The following is a 23,433-nucleotide window of genomic DNA, read 5'->3' as shown; positions in this document are numbered from 1 at the left end:
GGAATCAGACCCGGGTTCAGGAAACCACTCGGCCCAAAAAAATTCAAAATTTGTAGTATTTTTTCTAGAACAAAGTCTCTTTATTTTATTTTTATTGTTGTAAATCGGGTATCTTGTGCGTGCAATTGCATAGACTAATCCCTCGAGCCTTGTGGGACCAAAATGAATGGCAAACTCTTTCTAAAAAATTTAACACTTCCGCATGCCCAAACCAGGGATCGAACTGATGAACTTGGCTAAGGTAGACGCATAATGTAATCCGTTTTGTCTGTTTGCCACCACTACCACCGGATAACAACACGAGTACCTTGCTAAAACCCTACTACCATTTCTGTAACTGTACTCACCTAATCCACTATCACAATGGCGCTAAGAAGAGCAACACTAACACTCACCTTCTTCTTCCAAACCCCTCCTCCTTCTCTCTATCTCACTCACACTTCCACTCTCTCCATTCCCAAACCAACAACAACCACCCCTTCTCTTATATCCTTCCGACACTACTCTTCAATTTCCGCTTCCAAAACCCTAACCCCTTCCGAAAAACCCTTCTTATTCATCCCTCCCGGAGTTGAACCAACTGATATCAACGACTCCATGATTCTTCCATTCTCCAACATCGTCATCGGACCCTACGCTGGAGATTCCAAAATTAAGGATGTTGAATTTATTAAGAGTAGTCCTCGTGCTAAAGATTGCCCTAAAGATGATCGACCCGAATTCGCTGTTCTCGGTCGTTCTAATGTTGGCAAATCTTCTCTTATCAATTCACTTGTTCGTAAGAAAGAGCTCGCTCTCACCTCTAAGAAACCAGGTTCTTCTCATTTTTGCAACCTTTTTTTTTTTGAAATTCATTACTAGCTTCTTTGAGTTTGTTTGTTTGTTTGTGTAATGTAATTTGTTTTTGGTACTTGTTGCAGGGAAGACACAGCTTATTAATCACTTCTTGGTAAACAAAAAGTGGTACCTTGTTGACTTGCCTGGTTATGGGTGAGTTACAAACTTCCCAATGTTGTATTAGTGTATCTTTGGTTATGCGCCGAGAACAATTGATTTTGAATGAATTGATTATGTAAAATTGATGACAACTAAAATTGAATTGAATTGAGGTCTTGTATCATTGTATGGATAAACAACTGAATTAAGTGCTTATAGCATAAACACTTATTATGCGCTATAAGCACTAAGATAAAATTAAGTCAATTTGTTTTCATAAGTTATCCTGGAGAGTGGAGAGCTTATGGAAATAAATTGAAAATAGTTTATGCACATTTCATAATCTGTTTTCATGAGCTCTCTTAATCAGTCTTGCAAGTGCTTATGTTAGTCATTTGAATAAGCCAATCAAAACAGACCCATAGGATAAATCAACAATTTTACTAGCTCAGTTACAATGTTGCGTGCTTACATGTATTCCTAATTCGTAGGCCTCATCATTCATCAGTGGTTTCTTTGTTGATGTTATTTCCTGTGTTTTATTTGATTAGAGAGTATTCAAGCCGGTCTTTGGAGGTGTTACTGGTAACTGCTTGTCATGTGTAAAACTGTTTCTTATGTTTTCTTTTGTGCGTTTATGCAGCTTTGCTAAAGCATCTGAAGCTGCTAAAACCGACTGGTCCTCCTTTACGAAAGGTTACTTTTTAAATAGAGATACTCTTGTGTCTGTCTTGCTTCTCATTGATGCAAGTGTTCCACCTCAAAGGATTGACTTTGATTGTGCAAATTGGCTTGGACGCAATAATGTATGATTCTTTTTTTGTGTTTAGTTCGTAATATTATGTTGTTAGGGTACTGAATTAAGTCTGAACTCTTAGAATTTTGTGGATTGCAGATACCAGTTACCTTTGTTTTCACAAAATGTGATAAAATGAAGGTGGCAAAGGGGAAGCGACCTGATGAAAACATAAAGGAGTTTCAAGAGATAATAAAACAAAACTACAAACAACATCCCCCGTGGATTATGACTAGCAGTGTTACTGGATTAGGCAGAGACGATCTTCTCTTGCATGTATCTCAGCTAAGAAACTACTGGGATCAATAGGAGAACTGCTTAAAAGTAAGAAAGATACTATCTATAAGAGCATTCCATGCAGAAGCAAAGTTGAGATTACAAAAGATACAACCACATAGATGAGTCATGTGGAAAGGCTATGGGATGACTCATATTTCAGTTGGATCATTGTTCCCCCTCAAACCACAACGGTATCTATATCTTACATGTGGATTTGAGTTGTTTATGTATACTGGAATTTTATATGCTGTCATGCTATACACATATGGGAGTAACACAGTATAGGAAATATTGTATGCTTTCAATAGTGAAACTTATAATTTCTATCTTTTTTGTTTCCACTTTCCAGAATACATATTTCTGCAAACAATTTCCTTGGCTTTTGTTTGCCGGAGGAGAAGGAAACTTCTGCAGTACTTGAACATTTTGATACTCTGTTGTATTTAATAGATTGCTAACATTATTAATGCAGCCCGCGAGGATCTCATCTCCTTGCTTACCTCTATTGTTGTATGTATAAGTTGGGTATTATGATACTACAAGTCTCACACCTATATTGACAACTTTAATGGGTAGTACTAAAAAAAAAATCAGGCTTTTTTTAATTAGGTACGAAGCATTGTGGTATTTTGACTTAATCTTCTGTTTGTTTAATACACTCATCTTGAATATTTATGACAGTTCAGTAATAAATTTCTGCATGTGTAACACAGAAAGATTTAAACTTGTTAACTTCCAAATCTGCTACATAGTTGCAAATGACTTCAACCCTCTAGTGTTCTTTTATTTTATGTTATTATTAGGTTTTGTGTTTATAGGTGATGGACTTTGTATCCATTTTAATGCACCTAAGATGTGAATAATAATAGAACATATATTCAGTGCCTGGTCTGTCCACAACACATATTAAACTGTTGCACTATTTGGCACCCCTCGTCCGGTAGCCCCACTTCCTGAGCTTGGTATAAGCAGTTCATATGATGAAACTCCATGGCCACATCGATTCCTAAGTTTTGGATCAGCATTTCTTCTTTTAATCTCCTTCTCAATATTTTTCATGTCCGTTGAAAATTGGATGAGTGCATCAATGATCTCAGGTTCTCCCAACCAAGAAGACTTGTCATTTCTATCTCCTATATACTCCTCATCCGGTGAGTGTGCCGAACCTATGTTGATCACAGCCATGAACTTTGTTGCCTGAAATAAACTTGGCAGTGATGATAGAAAGTATCTCTCTGGATCCTTGACGAAATCTGCGTAGTCAGAATCCTCCTCATTTGGAATTAGTTTTCTCATTAATTGTGGCCGGATTGGGACATACCCAGCATAGGGGTATTGACTAAAGTTCAAGACAGCATGCTGCGCTGATACAATCCAGATTATGGTGGTAAGCAAGGATATGAGATCCTCAGGGTTGTGAAGTTGTGGCCACCAGGAAGCGTTTTTATGATCAGGGTGTCCCATGTTGATGAATTCTTTGTACCAGGATTGGAGTTCATAGTCAGAAGAAATGGCATTCAAATCTTTGTAGTAATGGTTCACATAGGTCCTGACCAACTTCTCTATACTGGACCATATGAGGAGTCCATCAGCTGCATAAGGATAATCTTCAATAAGTAGTCTAATACCATGTGGCTGGGTTGCATCTGGAACTGCCAAACCTCTGTATGAAAATAATATTATGAAATGTTTAGATCTTAATATTATTCACTTTGTGCAGGGAATTTTGATGAAGGGAAAAGTGTTGTTTACCTTCTTATAAGATCGGGAGGAAGGCCTTCCATGTCGAACCGCCACCAATCTTTATAGGCAGCACAGGTAATTTGCATACTGTATCTCCCGGGAGTGTAGTTTTTCTCTATGGAACCTTCAGCGTTGATGAGTACCTCACGGGCTGTTGCATTTGTCTTGAGTGTATAGCGCATATGGGGATGCAGAAGCTTGAATACAGGATGCATCACACTTAATTGCCGATGAGCTGCAATTATTAATGGTTCTATGCATGCATGTATTCTTAACCTGTTCGATTATCATAGGCGAAATGTCATCATTTATTTTCAAATGCAGAAGTTTTGGGCAAGTATTCTCTCAAATACTACTACTACTGATAATATTTGCATGGAAATAAAATTTCATACCAGTGGTGCACTAGTGTATGAACACCACCATCATTAGCACAAACATGGGCTTTGGCGAATTGCCAGAGCCATTTGGAGGTTTTATCTACCGAAGGGTTAAGAACCTGCTTGCATGCAGTATTTGGATCCCCTGTTGGCAGAGCAAGCTGAATAGCAATGGGTTTTAAAGTTCCCATTTTGGTGAGGAAGAAAATTGTGGTTGTCGCATAAGCTTTGCGCTCTTCAAGAGCATTAATCCGATCAAGGAATGGCAAGTAAACATCATGATAGTCCAGCACGAATAACTTATTCTCTTCCAATGCCTAAAAGTTGAAAGCAAAAAACATTTTATGGTTTGTCATTCCCATGGAACTTAGCCTAAGAAAAAGGACATGCATTGCATACTGATATCATTTCATGAAGTTGCAATCTCGACGAGATGTTGAAGATATTTTAAGATGTAATATAAATCAGATTTTAGAAGTTAAAACACAAGCCACCCAATCTCCATCTAACGGTTGATGTTCACCGACTGCGGTCAATCTTGATATAAGGAAAGAATGAAAGATGACCAACTTTTGTACCTGTTGGATAGACATCCCTTCAATGTGGTCTATAATGTGTTCTTCTTTCAATGCCGACTCTACTGAACCATATATAGAGGGATCCAGCTTACTTACTGGTGGGAAAACCTATTGGCAAAGAAAAATGACAAAGTGAAAGAACAGAATGCTGCATTAACTATAATACTCAATGGTAACATGATATTTTGTTATTGTTATGTTTACCTTTAGCCTTGCAATACTTAAAGGGTTTAACCCAGCGAGCACTTGACGTCCAAATTCATCATCACTTAAGAAATGTGATTTTCCACCTGAAAATTATTCCCCTTCATTTGAATATTTGTTTCAAAAATGAAACCACACACATACATATGTATGTACTTTGACATGGAAAAAATTCATTTGGTTTTGACAAACACACCCACGTAGATGAACACCAAATACAACACTGATAAGTCGACATCAATAATAATTTAAGGAAATAGAATCATTTTTTCAAAAAATAAATAAAACAGAATAATTGAATGTAATGTGTCGTATTGTATTATTGCCGAATATTGACACATGTCAGACACCAAACACAACTACAATGTGAAATGTTGGTGTTGGTGCTACATAAAGAAACGATATTTACATTTTCACTTACTTGAAAATAGCTTTGGAGGGTCAAATTTAAAAAATTGTCCCATGGCCACTCCTAAATTGAGCAGAGACTTGGGTACAGAGTGCTCTGTAGGCTCTTGAATGAAGCGATCAATGTTTGAAATTACTTCACTGCCCATGATTTTATACCTTAAACCAGGCACAATATTACGAAGCACTGCCTTCAATTTTCCTTGATTAATATATTGTTGCTTAATGTCCTCATATTCTTCATCTCTAGGCACATATATTAACTCTGATTCACTTGGTCGCGATTCTGCCTTCGCATCTGTCCACATTTGCATGTTAATGTGGAAAGTAAAGCGGTATATTGTAGTTCATAATTCACATGCACGTAATCCTAGCTATCACTTCAAAATTTAGGTCTAAGCTTAGATGCAATACATGATGTTTCTAAATTGGTATTTCTAAATTGAAAACTGACCAGACTTGGTAGGAGGACGACCGGTACGACAACGTGTGGGATGAGGGTTGTGTTGGCCACCAAGAGTTGGCCTTGCATAATCATTTCCTTTGTCTGGATCTCCCAAATCATTGTAAACATCATAGTCATAAATCCTGTTCCAAGGTCTCAGTTGTCCTTTCTCACTACCATCATCACCACCTCTCATTTGCTTTAGCTCCCTTCCTCTGAATTCTTTCAGCCCATTTGGTGTTTCACAAGGTAGATACACTTTGTTGATGAAGAAAATTCTCTTGTGTGGATCAAGCTTATTTGGTTGAATCCAAGACTCGCAAGAGAAACAAATATTTCCCTTTTCTTTAATGTTTATAGTTTCCAAGAAAAACTCATTGTCATAGTTGTTAACTGCAGTGACAGCTCCAGGGACACCAAAATCTGAGTCAACTATGAATTCCACTCTGTAGATGCTGCTTGTGCTTCCTTTATGTTCTAATTTGGAAAACTCCAACACTGTTTCATGGCTCAACTTTGGCTCCATACTCCCTTTCATTTTAACATATATACAACCAAAAAAGTTTAGCATCAAACAATAAGTGTGTATTTGCAGCAAAGCTACAAACCTGTCATCAAACATAGACTTAAGTCACAACAATGTCATTTAGCGTGACAATATAACACTCCTATCAGAGCTATTTAAAGAAGGAAATTTGCTATTCCGCAAGGTCCCAAATTGTGCGGCACTCACAATTTCGAGTCTTAATTCGGTAATTTACACATCTATAACAAAAATATTCTTCACCCGTCTTCAACATTTTATTATCTCAAGATCTCTCACAATTTCCTTTCTCATTTCTCCTACACTCATTTTTCTTTGTTAGGGAATGATGCATATGTAGGATAGGATCCTATTTGCTAAAAAATACTCCATCCGTCCCAAAATATAAGACATATTTGACTACTGCATGTATGCTAAATGCTAATGCACAATTTTGATCAATAATATCTTTAATTCTCTATTAGTAAAAATTATAAAAACTTGATATTTTGAAAATACTCATCGAAACAAATCAAACAATATCTTATAGGTTAATATTTACATCTATATTTTATTAAAAAAAAATATTGTCAAAGCAAGATAAATGAATGGTACATTTAGTCAAAGTAATTCTTATAATATGGGATAGATGGAGTATTCAATAATAAAAGGGTCATGTTAACTTGTGTCATAAGGGCACATGTTAAGCTACCCAAAAATATAAAATATAGCATTTTAAGGAAATTCTCATTTATGAATTAGTAATCATAGTTGTGCATCATGACATAGACTAGCTCCTGTATTAGAGGATTGGAACGAACAGATAGAAGAGAAACAAAGTCTCTTTAATTCAAACATTTTCAAGGCCATAGACAATATCAACACACATCTTCCTCGTCACTATTTTTCCCAAATCACTAAGAAAAATTATGTTACGGTGCTTTCCTTTTTTTCCTTTTGTGAGCCGCCACTCTAATGTGTTGTTATATTAATTAATTAGGGTTATTTCTTAAAAGATTTTAATACACCACAAATTCAATAATTTTTTTTCATATTTATCTTATTAACATGTGCCTCTTAGGGCACATGTTAACATTCTCCATGATAAAATACGAATGAGAGAGTGAGTCTTACTATGATCAAGTTATTGGATTTAAGATAAAGAAGAAAGGATAATCTTTATTACAAATTTTGTGCTTACTAGCTGCAGAACAACACAACCTTTGCTATGGTTTTGGGGAATGAAAATACTTAGGAAATTGTTCACAAATGCCGTATCATTATTACGATTTCTCACGGAAACCAGCTCCCTAAAATTGGTGCTAGTAGTAGTAATGTCCCCACTGTTGTTGCTGCGATTGTGGGCATTGCGCTTACCGCAACTTAGTGGTGTGAAATGAATTTAATTTTTTGTGAAAATATTTAAATGCATATGTTTGAGTTCATCCAATGTGGTTCCTGATGCGGTTACGCTGTAGTAATACATGTGATTAAAGATCACACCACAATTGCAGTATGATGCGGTTGTATATGCTACCAAATTAGCAATACTCGAGCCCCAATTACGATGCGGACCTCAATTTAAAACTATGTTTCCACTATCATAATAATGGGTACATGTCTTCCTACTATCTCTATGAATTGACGAAGTATAAAATACTCACTAACTATGAAACTAATAACAAGAGAACAAATCTCACAAAAAAAAAAAAAAAACGAGTATTCTAAACCTGACACAAATATTAGTCAAAACTACTGCAAAAATTATCAAAATAATTAACTCGGCCACAAAAATAGCATACTAAATTTTTAGCCGAAATGTAAAACGTTTGTTGAATACGCTTTTGTCACCGGTGAGTTCTTCTTCTCTTCTCTTTGTTGCCAGCCTCCTTCTCGAGAGACACTTTTCTTTGTTTCTGGATGGCGCTACTATTATGGGCCCATTTGTTTTATTTTTATTTTTTAAAATGATTTTTATAGTGTATTTTTTTATTAAAGCTTTCATTATAAAAGTTTCAAATAAAAAATGGGTTAAGTAGGTTCTCTTAAAATGGCGTTTTAAATATTTGATCACCGTTACAAGTTTTTTGTATCATAAAATTTCAAAAATCTAAAAAATAAATACGAAGCTATTTTAATTTTTTTTTGTTTTCACCATCAGTTTAATCTGGTTCGGGAGTCAGTTCTGACATCAAGTAGGGCCCTTTTTCTAACTTTAAAAGACATAAGTATTTTTTTTTTTGTATTGTTTAAATTAATTTTTATGATAGCTGATAAAAATAGTAAAAATTATTTTAAATTCATCTCTTTATAAATTAAAAGATTAATTTTGATATTTAGTAACTTAAATATTTATATTAGAGATTTTAAATTAATAAAAATCACATTTTTTTAAAAAAATATCTCAAAAACGATTTTCGTTAGTTTTTTTTTTGAACCAGGAATAACCGATTTTCGTTAGTTGACTCATGTTTCCATCATCAAAGAGCATTAATTGCCCGATACTTTTTCGATCGATACACGTATCGGAAAAGTATCCGACAAGTATTGATTATATTTTATTTTAAAAAATAATATTAATTGTCGATACTTCTCCGATACGTGTATCGAAAAGTATCGGACGAGTATCGGTATCGAATACATATCAGACACGATACTTTGTCATTTTTGGAGTATCGGAGCTTCACATACTCCCTCATGTTTCATATTTAAGTAAAATTTAGTTTCTTAGATTTATTGAAAAATTGATATATTTAATTAATAATATAGAGTTAGATACGGGCTAATTTATCACCAAAAAAATACAGAGCTAAATACACTATGTTTTTAATGAATTTTGAAAATCAATTTTTGCTTATATATAAAATCGGAGTAGTATTGTTTCTATTATTAGAATATAGAAATATCTTCTAGTTAATAATGTAGAGTTAGAAAAAGCCACTGGATTTTGTCTAGTGGCGAGGGCTTTGGATAATATGATGTATGAGGTCGGGGTTCGATCATCTACTCTTTCGTAAACCAAAAAATAAAATGTAGAGTTAGAAATACTATTTTTTAAGGGTTAAATATGTTTTTAGTCCTTATAAAATGTGGATCTTCTAAATTTAATTCTTACTTAATTTTTATTATATTTGTAGTCCCTATAAATTTTTTAGGTACTAAAAATATAATAAAAATTAAGTAAGAAATAAATTTAGAAGTTCACCGTTTTATACTGACCAAAAACATATTTAATGAATCTACAACAAATTTTCTCTCCATCCCTCTCCAACATTTTATTATCTCTATAGATCTGCCAAAAAGAATTATCTTTTCTCCTACACTCATTTCTCTTAATTTTTTGTCTTAATTAATTTGTTAAAGAATGATGCATATTGAGAGAGGGAGGGTGAGGGGGAGAGAGAGAGAGAGAGAGAGTCTTACTAGGATCAAGTTTTGTGCTTACTAACTGCAGAACAACACAACCTTTGGTATTGTTTTGAGGCATGAAAATACTTAGGAAATTATTCAGAAATGCCTTATTATTATTACTACTATTTCTCACGGAAACCAGCGCCATAAACTTGGTGCTAGTAATGTTCTCCTCAGTTTCCACTTGTGGTGCTATTTGTTTCCCCTTCTGATTCATTACTCTGAATTTGGTCTTACTCTTACCATTCATACTCCAATAATACACCAATTTTTGCTTCTTAATGGAATGGCTTAGACTAAGAGGTGTGCGTCCTTGAAACCCATGAACTTTGTTTTGTGGCATGCAATTCATGGCCGTGACAATTTTCGTCCCAGCCATTTCTTTGATTTGCCTACTTACCAAAACCAAATGAATGTCCCAATATATAGCCAAAAAATGTTAAATTATTATCGTTAAACACGTTTGGATCTCAACCAAAGTTAGCTCATAGGGTGAGGTTGTCTTGACATATTTATGTGATCAAAAGTTTGGAAACTTAAACAATGTGAGACTTCAAACAAACTCCAACAACACAACTACATATTCAACACTCACCCTTAACCCGACTCTGATACCATATTTGAATTGGATTTTGGACCTAACTCATCCTTACAAAACTAGCTTGTAAGGTGAAGATTGTCTTTACTTTTAATAATACGTAGTGTTTATAAAGTAGAGACAATCATCATCTTACAAGCCGATTTTATAAGGATGAGTTAGGCCCAAAACCGAATTCTAAAAATTATGATTTAATGTGCATACATAGTCAATTGTAACATGTGAAATATGTGTTGTACAAAAAAGCAAAATGTAAAATATGTCACACAGTACAATGGATCACGAGAGCACTCCTGAAATATTTTATGATAGTTCAATATTATTTTGTGGACAAATATTTTTATTAATTATAATTTTAGTTATATATTTGGTCCATGTTTATTTTAGGTTTTAAGTTGATCTCTTATGTTTTAAATGTTCAAAGTGGTCCTTATATTTTAAATGTCTTAAGTTGGTCTCTCAAATTTCTAACATTTGAATTAATTAAGGCTTAAATGAAGTTTTGGTCCTTTAAGTTTCAATTGCTTGATTTTAACCCTAAGGCTTAAAATTAATGTTTTTAAATATAAATAAAAAAGTTTTTAAAAACAACCCAACAACAACATCATGGAAAAGGGAATAAAAACTAGAAGGGGCTAGCAAAGGCAAAAGTTGACATATATTATTAAAAGTAAAAAATTTCTTTAAATTTCAAGACTTGATCGGGTTTTAAAATTTAATTTTTTTGTGAAATGATTTAAACGAATATAATATGTCAGAATTCGTCTTATGTGGTTCATGATGCGGTTACGTTATAGTAGTATATGTAATTAAAGATTACATGAATTATAATACGACGCGGTTGCTGAGACTACTGCATCCGCAATATCACAGCCGCAATCACGACTGCAGACTCTATTGGAATATTTTATGATATTCCAATAATACACTACTAGAAAATTCGCTTTTAGAGACAGATTTAGCGACCGAAATAATTCGGTCGCTATAGAGACCGAATTAAAGACCAAATTTTGAGCATCAAAGTATAATTATATTAGCTATTTATCAATTAGGAGCCTTAATTGATTAAGTGATCAAACAAAGTTAAAAGACTAATTAGATTTCTATTTAGAAATTAATTAATTAATTAATTAGATATGAGCTCAATATGAGTGGATGTCAGGATGAACCATTTCGGAATAATGGGAACCCTAATTGGCCATCACACTATATAAAGGCTATGATCCCCAATATACCGAACACAGAGCATATCGCCTCTTCTTCCCATCTGAAGTGCGCTTAGAGCATAAAGAGTCCTGATTGAGGAATAACCACAAGTCAACAGGTGCTTGTCATCCGATTCTGTTTCAGGTTATTGCATATATGGATTCGTCAATTCAGGTATTCCTATAATCTTGATATAGATCATCTTGTCGATCCTATGACTTTATACATGCTCTTGTGACTATTTGGTTTTCGCATTAAAGTTATGTTACAATATGATAAACATGTATATATATTATTGATTTAATTCCAACAACTAAATTTCAAACCATGCTTCCACACTATCAAAATAATGGATACCACCAATGTTTACCTGTGAGACTTTTCTTTGATGGCTGCTACTATTATATCACAGCACTCACAGTTGTACAATTACACCGATATAGAGAAGAAGACATTTGAAAACAACCCCACATCATGGAAGGAGACATTGTACCTTCTGTTATGCCAAAAATAAGGGTATTATTGTGTCAAAAAAGAAAGAAAGTATCAACATTAATAATCACGGCATCACTCAAATTGACAATGAATAGCTACAAGTTTTTTATAGAACAGTACTTAGCTACCGTAAGTTTTGTCCTTCTTTCAATTCACATGGGCTAAGGCCCAACAAAACATAAAATTCTTTTCTTTCTTTATTTGTCTTACTATTTTTTCTTTCATTTTTGTAAGCTCGCTTGAGGAGGAATCCACTCAATAGAATTGTCACATTAGATTAAGAGCAATCACATAAGTATGATTGAACATTGTATTTTTATCCAAAAAAAGTCTGATGACTTACTCCCTCCGTTCCAAAATATAAGAACTTGTTGATCATTGCACGTACTTCAATACATAATTTTGATTACGAATATTTTTAATTGTGTCTATTAGTAAAAATTATAAATTTTTGATATTTTGAAAATATTCATCGAAACAAATAAAACAATATCTTATATGAGAATATTTACATTTATATACTTTTAGAAAAATACGATCAAAACAAGACATATAAATAGTGTATTTAGTCAAATTAGGTCTTATAAGATGGGACGGAGAGAGTATATGTTGTACAACATACTTATTGAAAGAAAAAAAATGTTGGACAACTCTTTTATCAAATGTGAAATTTTAACTTACACTTAACATATCATAATAGTAGTATGATTAATTGAAGCGAAATATTTATTTATCAAAAGAAAAAATTAACGTGTGATATATAACATCAATATAGACGACTGTTATTGTACTCATAAAGTTTGTTAAGTGTGACAAAAAATCTAATATAACCGTGGCTAAATTTTACGATGCCAAATAGACAACCCTCAATTTTTGTGGCAAACGTTATTAGCCACAGCTTAATCTTTTTAAGTTTTTGTTTGTAAATTGCAAGGAGCATTTTTCTTAATCTTTTTAACTTTTGTAGGAGATGAGGTAACGTAGTATGAATTTGGAATCACGCCACCAATTATTAGAGGACTCGCATGCACATTCTCCACAAGTTGTTACTAACTTTCATATCATAGAGGACTAACACTTTTAAGAGAACTATCACCACCTCCAATAAGAGTTCTGTTATCATATAAAATATTAGGCAAATTTAATACTCCCTAAATTTCATACTTAATGGCAAAATGCTGATATGAATCAATTTCACCAAAGGTAACATCTCTTAGAATAAAAGTAGTTAGGATTTTTCATATTTTATGTAATTAGTATCATTTTGAGATAGTATTATTGTACACAGATACTAAGAATTTAGGAGTTACTCCCTCGGTCCCTAAATTTTGGGACGGAGAGGGTAGTTTGAATTAGGGGTGTGCATGGTTTGGAAACCACACCACACCTAATTGATGATTTTGGTTCTAAACCAAAACCATTTCAATAACAAACCGGTTATTTTTTAAAACTAATTTGGATTTGGTTATTAACCGGATCGAACCAATTTATAACCGGTTTGTAATAAAATTTAAGTTATTCACATGATCCAATTTTAAATAGGTTTTTTACTTAAACTAATTTTTTTTATTAGTTGATTTAAAAAAAATAGATTTATTAATTATTTTAAAAACATAATTTTTCATTAATTTTATGATTGAATTGGTTTATAATCAACCCATAAAATATTTTTTTTAAACCCAAATTATTTTTTACTTAGCCGAAAACTTATTTTTTATATTGTTTTAAAAATATTTTTTATTATTTAAAAAAAGAGTAATTTTTAAAATTAAAAAATCTGATTTTTAAATACAAAAAAAAACTAATAAATAGGAAAAAAATTAAAATACTAAATTTTTGAAAAACTAAAAACATTAAAAACTGATTTTTTAATTATTTTAAAAAAAACTGAATTTTTTAATTATTTTTAAAAATTAAAAACATTAAAAACTGATTTTTTTAATTATTTTTAAAATAATTATTAAAAATCTGATTTTTAAAATAAAATAATATTTAAATAGTATGGGTGGTTGGTGGTGGCCGGCCGTCGGAGCACCACCGTCGACCACCGGAGCACCACCGACGGCCGCCGTGAAAGTCGTCGGAGGTCCGCCGGAAACCGCAGTCCGCCGCCGTCCTGCCGGAGCGCCGCCGCACCGGCCGCCGGTGGTCCGGCTTTGACCACCGGTTGACCACCGGTCCTCCACCCCTCTTTTAATTAATTATTTTATTATATAATAAAGAATTTTAAAAAATTGAAGATTGGGCCTGAATTAGCTATTGAGCCTAAATTTTCAAACCAATTCCAAACCAAATTACAAAATGTGGTTATGGTTTATAATTGGTGTTTTTTTATTGGAGTGGTGTAGTTTTTTTTTTAAATGGATTTTGCAAACTAAAATTGGATATGGATTGATCAGTAATTTGGTTAAGGATAACCAAATTTTTTGCACACCCCTAGTTTGAATTCTAGTTCTATATAAAGATGCAGCAAGTAATGAGAAAAGTCAGAAAAATATTATATGAAGCTTTATTTCTTTTAGAAATGAATATTGAGTTTAACTCATCTCATAAAACCAGCTCATAAGATGAGGATTGTCACTTGCTTATAAACATTTGTCAAGTTCATCTTACAACCGATGTGAGACTTCTTAACACACTCCCCCATGCCCAGCACTAGTGCTATTGGGCTTGGTGCGTGGATATAAACGGTGGATGACCCGATAGCGAAAACCTGATAACAGGTGGCCCAACGGATCGGGGAGAGGCTCTTATACCATCTTAGAATTGAATATTGGGTCTAACCCATCATCACCATACAAGCCTGTTTTGTAAGGATGAGTTAGACCCAATATTTAATTCTAAGACCTTCTTTAACGCTAATTCTCCTCTTAATTTTGGAGTGTAACCATATTCAAATTGGGTTTATAACAAATATTTGTCTAACATGCACCACTTGATTAAGTGGTAAATGGTGCACAAGTCTTCGATATTTTTATAATGAATACGAATTTTACAAAATCCACCGTTGGATAGAAAGTTTATATCGTTTAGATCATACATAAATTTTTTAATTTTTTTGAAAATCATTTGATATGTTATTGAGACCCACCAAGATTAACGGTATTCAATAAAAATCCAAAAACCGTTAATGTTGATGGGTCTCAATAACATATCAAATGATTTTCAATTTTTTTAAGAAAATTTATGGCTGATCTATACCATATAAACTTTCAATCTAACAATAAATTTTGTAAAATTTGTATTCGTTATAGTATTTTCGATGACTTGTACATAATGCACAATTTGAGGAAGTTGTGCGCCATAAATTTTGCCTTATAACAAATGCTCCCCCCGTATGACATGTCATCAATATGGAGAAGTCACAATGAATGAAATATTTTAACTGACATAGTTCAGTTTGAGATCTCAAATTGTCCGACGCTCACAACATCGAGTCTCAATTCGGTAATTTATACTTCTACAACAAATTTTCTCTCCATCCCTCTCCAACATTTTATAAACTCTAGATATCTCCAAGATTAACCAATTTACGGATCCGGATTCTCTCCATCACCCACTGTCTCCATCTCTCTCCTTCTCCAATCCTGACCCGTTAGATCAATCTTGCGGTCAAAATCTATTTTGACAAAACAAGCTAGAAAACAAACTTTTGACTTCTCCTCCTTCCTCATATGCGTTTCTTCTTCTCCGAAGCAAACATGGAACACAACAACACAAACACTGTCACAAAACAAAAAACATTGATCAAATCAAACCATGGAGTTGATGAATCAATCTGGAAAACAACCAACAACACAAATACTGTCACTGTCCCAAAAAATCCATGAGAAGAAAAAATTCAAACTATTCAAGCTCCATCTAAAGCCTCAATAATCTCCAACTAAATCCATGAAGCAAATCAAATCTACAAATCCCACACTCACACACTCACACTTCATCATCCATAATCTCTACAAATCCCACCATCACCTTCAATCTTCATCAATCAAAAATCATCAACCACCACCATCTAAAAATCAAAATAACAAACCCAAAAAAAATAAGAAGCAAAAAGAAGAAACAGAAGCAAGAAGAAAGAAAAAGAGAAGAGGATGAAGTTTGAGAGAAGGGAGAAGACAGAAGAGAGAACGTGAGAGTGAGAAAAACGAAGAGAGAGAAAGAAAGTGGAGAAATGAGAGGGGGATTTGATATTGTGATCCTGTGTGCGCGCGCGTACGCGAGCTACGCTGCACCAACCCTTGATCTTTGATCAAGTGGCTGATATGGGGAAGGAGAGAGAAGGAGACAAGGGGTGAAGGAGAGGATCCAGGTCCCCAATTTACGGTCATTTTAATCAATTTGTTAGAGAATGATGCTTATGTTGGAGAGGATCCTATTTACTAAAGGAAAATGCTAAACAGTGTCCTGGGGGCACTGTTTAAGGAACTAAATATAGTAATATCATATTGAAGTTTGTGCAGTCAACGTCTCGAAAGTCTAAAAAGTGTTATTTTCAATTTTAAAATTTCCTTTTTTGGTTTCCTTAACCAGTGCCCCGGGGGCACCGGTTAGCATGACCCCTTTACTAAAATATATTCGATAATAAAATACGAATGAAAGAGTGAGTCTTACTAGATGCAGAACAATATACAACCTTTGCTATGGTTTTGAGGCGTGAAAATACTTAGGATATTGTTCACAAATGATCATTCCTATTCTCTCCGTTCCAAAATAAATGACTTAATTTTGACTTAGTATACTATTCATATAATCTACTTTGAACATATTTTTCTACTAATATATACATGCAAATATTAACATATGAGATGTTGTTTGATTTGTCTCTATGAGTATTTTCAAAATATACAATTTTTATAATTTTTAATAATACATAACTAAAGATATTAACGATCTAAGATGTGCATTGACAAACATAAACATGATCAAACATGTCATTTATTTTTGAACATGTCTAAGTTCTAACAGAAACAAACGCCTTCAAGTTGGTGCTAGTAATGTCATCAATTTCAGATCAGTCTAATGGTCAATCCAACGGTAAATTTTGTAAAATTTGTATTCGTTGAAGCGTTAGTGAGCGGTGTAACATTACTCAAATGTTATACCGGTGTAATTTGATCTCTCCCTTATATATATATATATATATATATATATATATATATATATATATATATATATATATATATATATATATAGAGTGTATCCGGTGAGAACTGATAATTATTGTGAGAAATGAGAACTATTAATAATAACCATCAGATTTAATTGACGCATTAGATTAAAATTCTCCCACTCACTTAAAACCTCATGTAATTCTATTTGTGCAAATTAAAATATCTTCCTATAGATATTATTTCTTAATCTATTAATGCACCTCCCACCAACAAAACCTACCAAACAGCTAATACTTTTTTTTTTCCCTTCACCGCTTGCCGCCATCTTCTTGTATCATCTTCTTTATATTTGTAAGGTTATCTCAACAATGTTATTTCTTTTTCGGTTGTTAGGGTTGGGAATAGGCCAGGAGGCCTACAGGTGCCTTCGGCCTGGCCTGTGTAAGCCTGGGCTGGGCTGACCTGTTTATTAAAAATGTCAGGCTTAGACTTTGAAAAAAGCTTGTTTACATATTGTTCTGGACTGGGCCAAGAGCTGGCCCAGTCACTTATGCCCGACATTTGGGGCATGGCCCAATAAGGGGATACTTCCCCGACACGTCAGCCAATGACGTGTCCTGCTCGACATAACAGATTAGCTCCGCGCTAATCACGTGCTCGGCTATCCGTGCACGACGACTCATTCAGCCTTAGCTTAACAGCTAAGCAGCATGTTTAACACGTGCTCCATTGACTAACCATATCCGTCACGGAGTCATCCATTACCCGCCAATAGCGGAACGACTCCAAACCAGGATAGAGGCAAATACCTGCCTTCCCCTACGATACAGGGGCTATCCTGGCAGTTGGGCCTATTGGGCCGGTTATCCAGGCCCAATAGACCAACCTTTGGCCCAGCGCTGGGGGCACCATATAAGCTCTCCTATACAGGAGAGCCAGGTATTCAGAACCATTCTACACTTTCTTTCTCTCTCTTCTTTTGTATCTCTCTGTTCACTTTGCTGACTTAGGCATCGGAGCACCTGCAGGTACAAACCCCCCCTTCGGTGTGGACGCTCGCTCGACGGACCGGCCATCAATCTATTCTGATCACCAGGTACGATCACATATATAGGCCAGACTCATGCTTCTAAAAAAGCCTATAAAGCCTGATAGGCCGGCCTGTTTATATTTAATTATTATTATTTATATAATATTATTATTTATATTTATTTTTTTGCCAAAGAAAAAATATATTATTATTTAATCATATTTGTTATTTTATTAACTTTTAATTATTGTGCTAATTATTTTATTAGTTTTTTCTTAATGTTGAAGAAATTATAAAAATTTAAATGTGAAATAGGCTTTTAAGGCATGTTTAGCCTATTTAAAAAGACTATATAGAGACATTTATATAACACAAACTTTTAAATAGGCTACAAGGTCAGACCAGACTTTAAAAAGGCTCAGGCCAGACCAAAATAAATAACATTTGATAGGCCGTAGGCCAGGCTCAGGCCTGAAGAAAAATCGTAGGCCAGACTCAGGCCTATCAAGGTCTGGCCTAACCTGTTCCCAACCCTCCGGTGAGAACTGATAATTATTGTGAGAAATGAGAACTATTAATAATAACCATCAGATTTAATTGACGCATTAGATTAAAATTCTCCCACTCACTTAAAATATCTTCCTATATATATTATTTCTTAATTTATTTCTATAATATTATCTTTCCTAATTTTTTAATGCACCTCCCACTTCAAAACCTACCAACAATAATATACTTCTCTAATTTACTCCATAACTTGCCGCTTGCCACCATCTTCTTCTTTTATCAATTTTTTTTGAAATTAAAATATAAAAAATTTCTACGTCAATTACTATAAAAAAAATTGACATAAATTTTTTTTTACAACCGATAGGGTTGGGAACAGGGCAGGCCAGACCTTGATAGGCCTGAGTCTGGCCTACGATTTTTCTTCAAGCCTGAGCCTGGCCTATGGCCTATCAAATGTTATTTATTTTGGTCTGGCCTGAGCCTTTTTAAAGTCTGGCCTGACCTTGTCGGCTATTTAAAATTCTGTGTTATATAAATGTCTCTATATAGTCTTTTTAAATAGGCTAAACAGACCTTAAAAGCCTATTTCACATTTAAATTTTTATAATTTCTTCAACATTAAGAAAAAACTAATAAAATAATTAGCACAATAATTAAAAGTTAATAAAATAACAAATATGATTAAATAATAATATCTTTTTTCTTTGGCAAAAAAATAAATATAAATAATAATATTATATAAATAATAATTAAATATAAACAGGCCGGCCTATCAGGCTTTATAGGCTTTTTTAGAAGCATGAGTCTGGCCTATTTATGTAAACAGACTTTTTTCAAAGCCTAAGCCTGACATTTTTAATAAACAGGCCAGCCCAGGCCAGGCCGAAGGCGCCTGTAGGCCGCCTGGCCTATTCCCAACCCTAACAACCGAAAAAGAAATAACATTGTTGAGATAACCTTACAAATATAAAGAAGATGATACAAGAAGATGGCGGCAAGCGATGAAGAAAAAAAAAAGGCAAAATTACACTACAGATCCTTTATCTTATTTTTTTGTAACACTTTGGTCCTTTATCTTTTTTTTTGTAACATTTTGGTCCTTTATCTTTTTTTTTCGTAACACTTTGATCCGTATCTTATTTATTTATAAAAAATAAAGCACCAAAGTGTTACAAATAAAACAAGATAAAGGATCAAACTGTTATAAAAACAGGGACTAAAATGTTACAAATAAAAAAAAATAAAGGACTAAAGTGTTACAAATAAAAGATAAAGGATCAAAGTGTTACAAAAAAAAAGATAAAGGACCAAAGTGTTACAAAAAAATAAGATAAAGGACCTGTAGTGTAATTTTGTCTTTTTTTTAAAAAAAAAAAAGAAGTATTAGCTGTTTGGTAGGTTTTGTTGGTGGGAGGTGCATTAATAGATTTGGAAATATTATATATAGCAAGATCTTTTAATTTGCACAAATAAAATCACATGAGGTTTTAAGTGAGTGAGAGAATTTTAATCTAATGCGTCAATTAAATCTGATGGTTATTATTAATAGTTCTCATTTTTCACAATAATTATCAGTTCTCACAAGAAAATTTATTTTTGTGACCCGTGCTTCTCAGGCGTTCTAGGAGAAATTTATGAAGACACTGTCATGTTAATTTCGGATGTGGATAAGGAAGGGTATATGATATGAAATATATGTCATGTTAATTTCTTTCTATCTCTCCTTCCTTCTAACTGAGTATAGAAGTTGTTCCTTCCAAATATTTGCATAAGACAATACAATTCCCATTTCTATTTTAAGATAAATTATAGTAAGCCCAAAATATCATACTTCAATTCATGATGAGTATGTTCTCCATGTCCAACACATCATCAGTTTGAATTGCCTGTTAGTGTTACCGAGTTCTCAAAAATAAAATATATGTGGGCACCAAACCAATATATATTCTTGAGGCGTTGTCAAATATACATTCAAGTTTGAACATGAAATTAAAAATAATATTACTTACCTCACGGTTGGACTTCGTAAAATCCCTTCCCCTAAGAACCGAAAAGTTATAATTGTTTTTTCAATCTTAAAAAGTCATAAAATCTAATGGATGTACACCTAATTAAGTAGCGGCGTAGCGCTTAGTTTATTGGAGAGAATCAATATTCAATCCTACATAACACATTTTGAAGAAGGGTAAAGAGCTTTAAATTATGACCTAAACATCCTAATAAAGATTAGTCTCATAATCGGTCCAACAATACTTAAGCTTGAAGATATGCCCTAACTAAGGTGGTTTTCTTAAAATATAAAAAACAAAAATGTCCTAATACCTATAACTTTTCTCTTCCTTCATATATATTTCCATCTGATGGGTAACCTTTCTGTGTGCTATATATTAATTGGTCATTCCAAGTGTTAAAGTGAATAATAAAATGGAAGAATATATCTCCTTCCATTCAAAGTGGTTCTAAGTGGATTCACTTTCTTTGTCCCATATCTGTCTCTTCTATATGTACATGTAATAAGGAGTTGGCAATTCGTAAAGAACTTCCTTAGCTCCCACTTTTGGTTTAATTAGTATAATTATGTTCATGAATATTGTTTCTTGCAACAGCTACTCCACTTATTGCCACTATATATATTTATATAATTATATAAAGTTTAAAAACTATATATGAAAATTAATTTGATGTTATCTGATTTACTGTTCTAATTGTTTGAGGTGGAGATTAACTTGCTGTTTCATGTGACCATTATTTTGATTTCACTTTGCACTACGTGGAGATATCTTTTGCGACTTTGTCAAATGTCCATAAATAAATAAGTTAATCTTGCATCATAGAGAAGTTTAATTTCCACAATTTGATCAACAAATTTTATCATATCTCAATTAAATGCAATACTCATTAATAACAAATTTATTCATAATATAAAATTTATCTCACTTGTACACCAATGACGCCTCTAAATTTCATGGTGCTTGGTGGATTTTGATTAGACTTGCATCACTATATAAGTGTCTGTGAGTCAAATATAATTGATTAAAACGTCGTGCTAATAAGTGCGAAAAAAAGATTAAAAAGATAAAAATTGACAAAATAAAAAAAAAAAGTGTTTTTTTAACTTTTTAAGTTATTGAATTCATTACTTCGAAGATTATTAATTTTTAGGGTTTGTCTAACATGTGCAATATTACACATGTTAAAGTAACCAAAAATAATAACTATTTAATGAAAAATAATAATTATTTATTAAAAAAATCAAACATTTAATATGAAATGTACAAGTTCCAATGCAAACTTACTATTTTGAATTTCTTAACATGTGCAAAGTTGCACATGATAGAAAAACACTTTTAACAAAGTACTCCCTCCGTCCCGAATTATAAGAGAAAATAAAAAAATCACACTTATTAAGAAAAAGTAAAACATGATAATTTGAAATATGTTTTTGTGGGTTTTCCTTAAAATAAGTTGCATAGAAAGATGTAAAAATAATTTTTATTGGTTGTTGTTTATTGAGAAAAGGGTAGAGAGAGAAAATTAAATGCAATTTGCATTTAATTTTATGAGAATAAGGAAAAAACATTCTTGAAAATGACTTTCTCCCTTATAATTTGGAACAAAAAAAATGAGCTTTTTTCCCTTATAATTTGGGACGGAGGGAGTACTCCACTACATTCCAAGTGAATGAGATCATAATTTTCATCCACGTATGACATACATAAAAATAAATTAATTAAATAGTAAAATTGTATATAGTATCACACTAAAAGCCCTTAATGTAGACCGTGACTTTTGTTTTCAACTATACTATTACACTGTTAATACAATATTTTTGTTGGCCACTCACTACCTTGCCTTTTCTCATTTATTTACTAATAAAATGAGTGGAGGTATTATTTACAAATTGTAAATGTAATGGTGCACGGGTGGCTCAAATTGTGAAAAGGAGCTTTCACCATATTTTTTTTTGACAGATGCTTTCACCAAATTAAATTCCATGAAAATTGAAATCATTTAACTATGCCAATTATAAATTGCATGACCTAAAAAAGTACGATAGAAGAAGGAATGAATATGTGAATATTCGAGCTTGTGCCCTTTAAGGGATTTCTTGTATTTTATTTTATTTTACTTTTGTGTGTATGCAATGCAAGTGATCCCACTATGTAAATAATTTCATAATACGCTAGAGCCAAATTCGGAAAGAAATGAATGAAGAGCATTAGCAATGACATATTCCATAGTAGATCCTTGAGCATTTATATAATTTTATTTTTTAAATGGCCAATAGCACATATGAACAAAAGTGGAGCAAATTAAAGTTGCATTGTGTCTCATATAAGCTTAATTCAGTTGGTAGGAACATCATATTTTATATATATGAGTCAGAGTTCGAATTTCGGACACTCAACTTATATATCTTAAGAGTAAAATTTTAGTTACTAACCGTCCCCATGAGCTTAGCTCAGTTGGTAGGGATATCGCACTATATGTGCAGGAGCCCGGGTTCGAACCCGGGACACTCCACTAATTCACCCTTAAGGTGAATTTTCTAGCCACTATACTACTTGACCAAAAAAAAAATTTAGTTACTAACCAGCATGGTAATATTTGATTAATGATCACCTTACTTTGACTAATACCGCATTTAGATAAAATAAAATTTAAAGAAGAACCTTCATATTCTCATAGCTTGGTCCCCTAGTAATAATCAAAGGTCAATGGAATTTTGAATAAAATCTTGGGCACATGCATAACATAACATAACAAAGTGCAAAAG

At 33.1% G+C, this 23,433-nt stretch overlaps 2 protein-coding genes across 3 annotated transcripts; one reads left to right on the top strand and one right to left on the bottom strand.

Annotated features, from left to right (window-relative positions):
• Positions 1–254: 254 nt before the first annotated feature.
• LOC123913828 (GTP-binding protein At2g22870) lies at positions 255–2,516 on the top strand. The gene is made up of 4 exons (XM_045964701.1): positions 255–814; positions 921–990; positions 1,580–1,742; positions 1,832–2,516. The coding sequence occupies exons 1-4, from the start codon at positions 364–366 to the stop codon at positions 2,039–2,041; spliced, it is 894 nt and encodes a 297-aa protein (XP_045820657.1). The 5' UTR covers positions 255–363; the 3' UTR covers positions 2,042–2,516.
• Positions 2,517–2,716: 200 nt separating this feature from the next.
• Positions 2,717–10,255, bottom strand: LOC123913827 (linoleate 13S-lipoxygenase 3-1, chloroplastic-like). Of its 2 annotated transcripts, none has more exons than XM_045964699.1 (8): positions 9,716–10,255; positions 5,779–6,300; positions 5,338–5,622; positions 4,917–5,002; positions 4,713–4,820; positions 4,150–4,451; positions 3,764–4,030; positions 2,717–3,674 (listed from the first exon to the last, which is right to left on the bottom strand). In XM_045964699.1, the coding sequence occupies exons 1-8, from the start codon at positions 10,080–10,082 to the stop codon at positions 2,918–2,920; spliced, it is 2,694 nt and encodes an 897-aa protein (XP_045820655.1). In that variant the 5' UTR covers positions 10,083–10,255; the 3' UTR covers positions 2,717–2,917. The 2 variants fall into 2 exon arrangements, with proteins under 2 accessions (XP_045820655.1, XP_045820656.1); XM_045964700.1 differs by having other exon boundaries at positions 5,779–6,377; positions 9,716–9,833.
• Positions 10,256–23,433: the final 13,178 nt, after the last annotated feature.

This window comes from Trifolium pratense, linkage group LG3 (genome assembly GCF_020283565.1).
Source record: "Trifolium pratense cultivar HEN17-A07 linkage group LG3, ARS_RC_1.1, whole genome shotgun sequence".
Lineage (NCBI taxonomy): Eukaryota > Viridiplantae > Streptophyta > Magnoliopsida > Fabales > Fabaceae > Trifolium > Trifolium pratense.
Note: the sequence above shows the minus strand (reverse complement) of the source record. Positions and strands in the feature narration are given on the sequence as shown.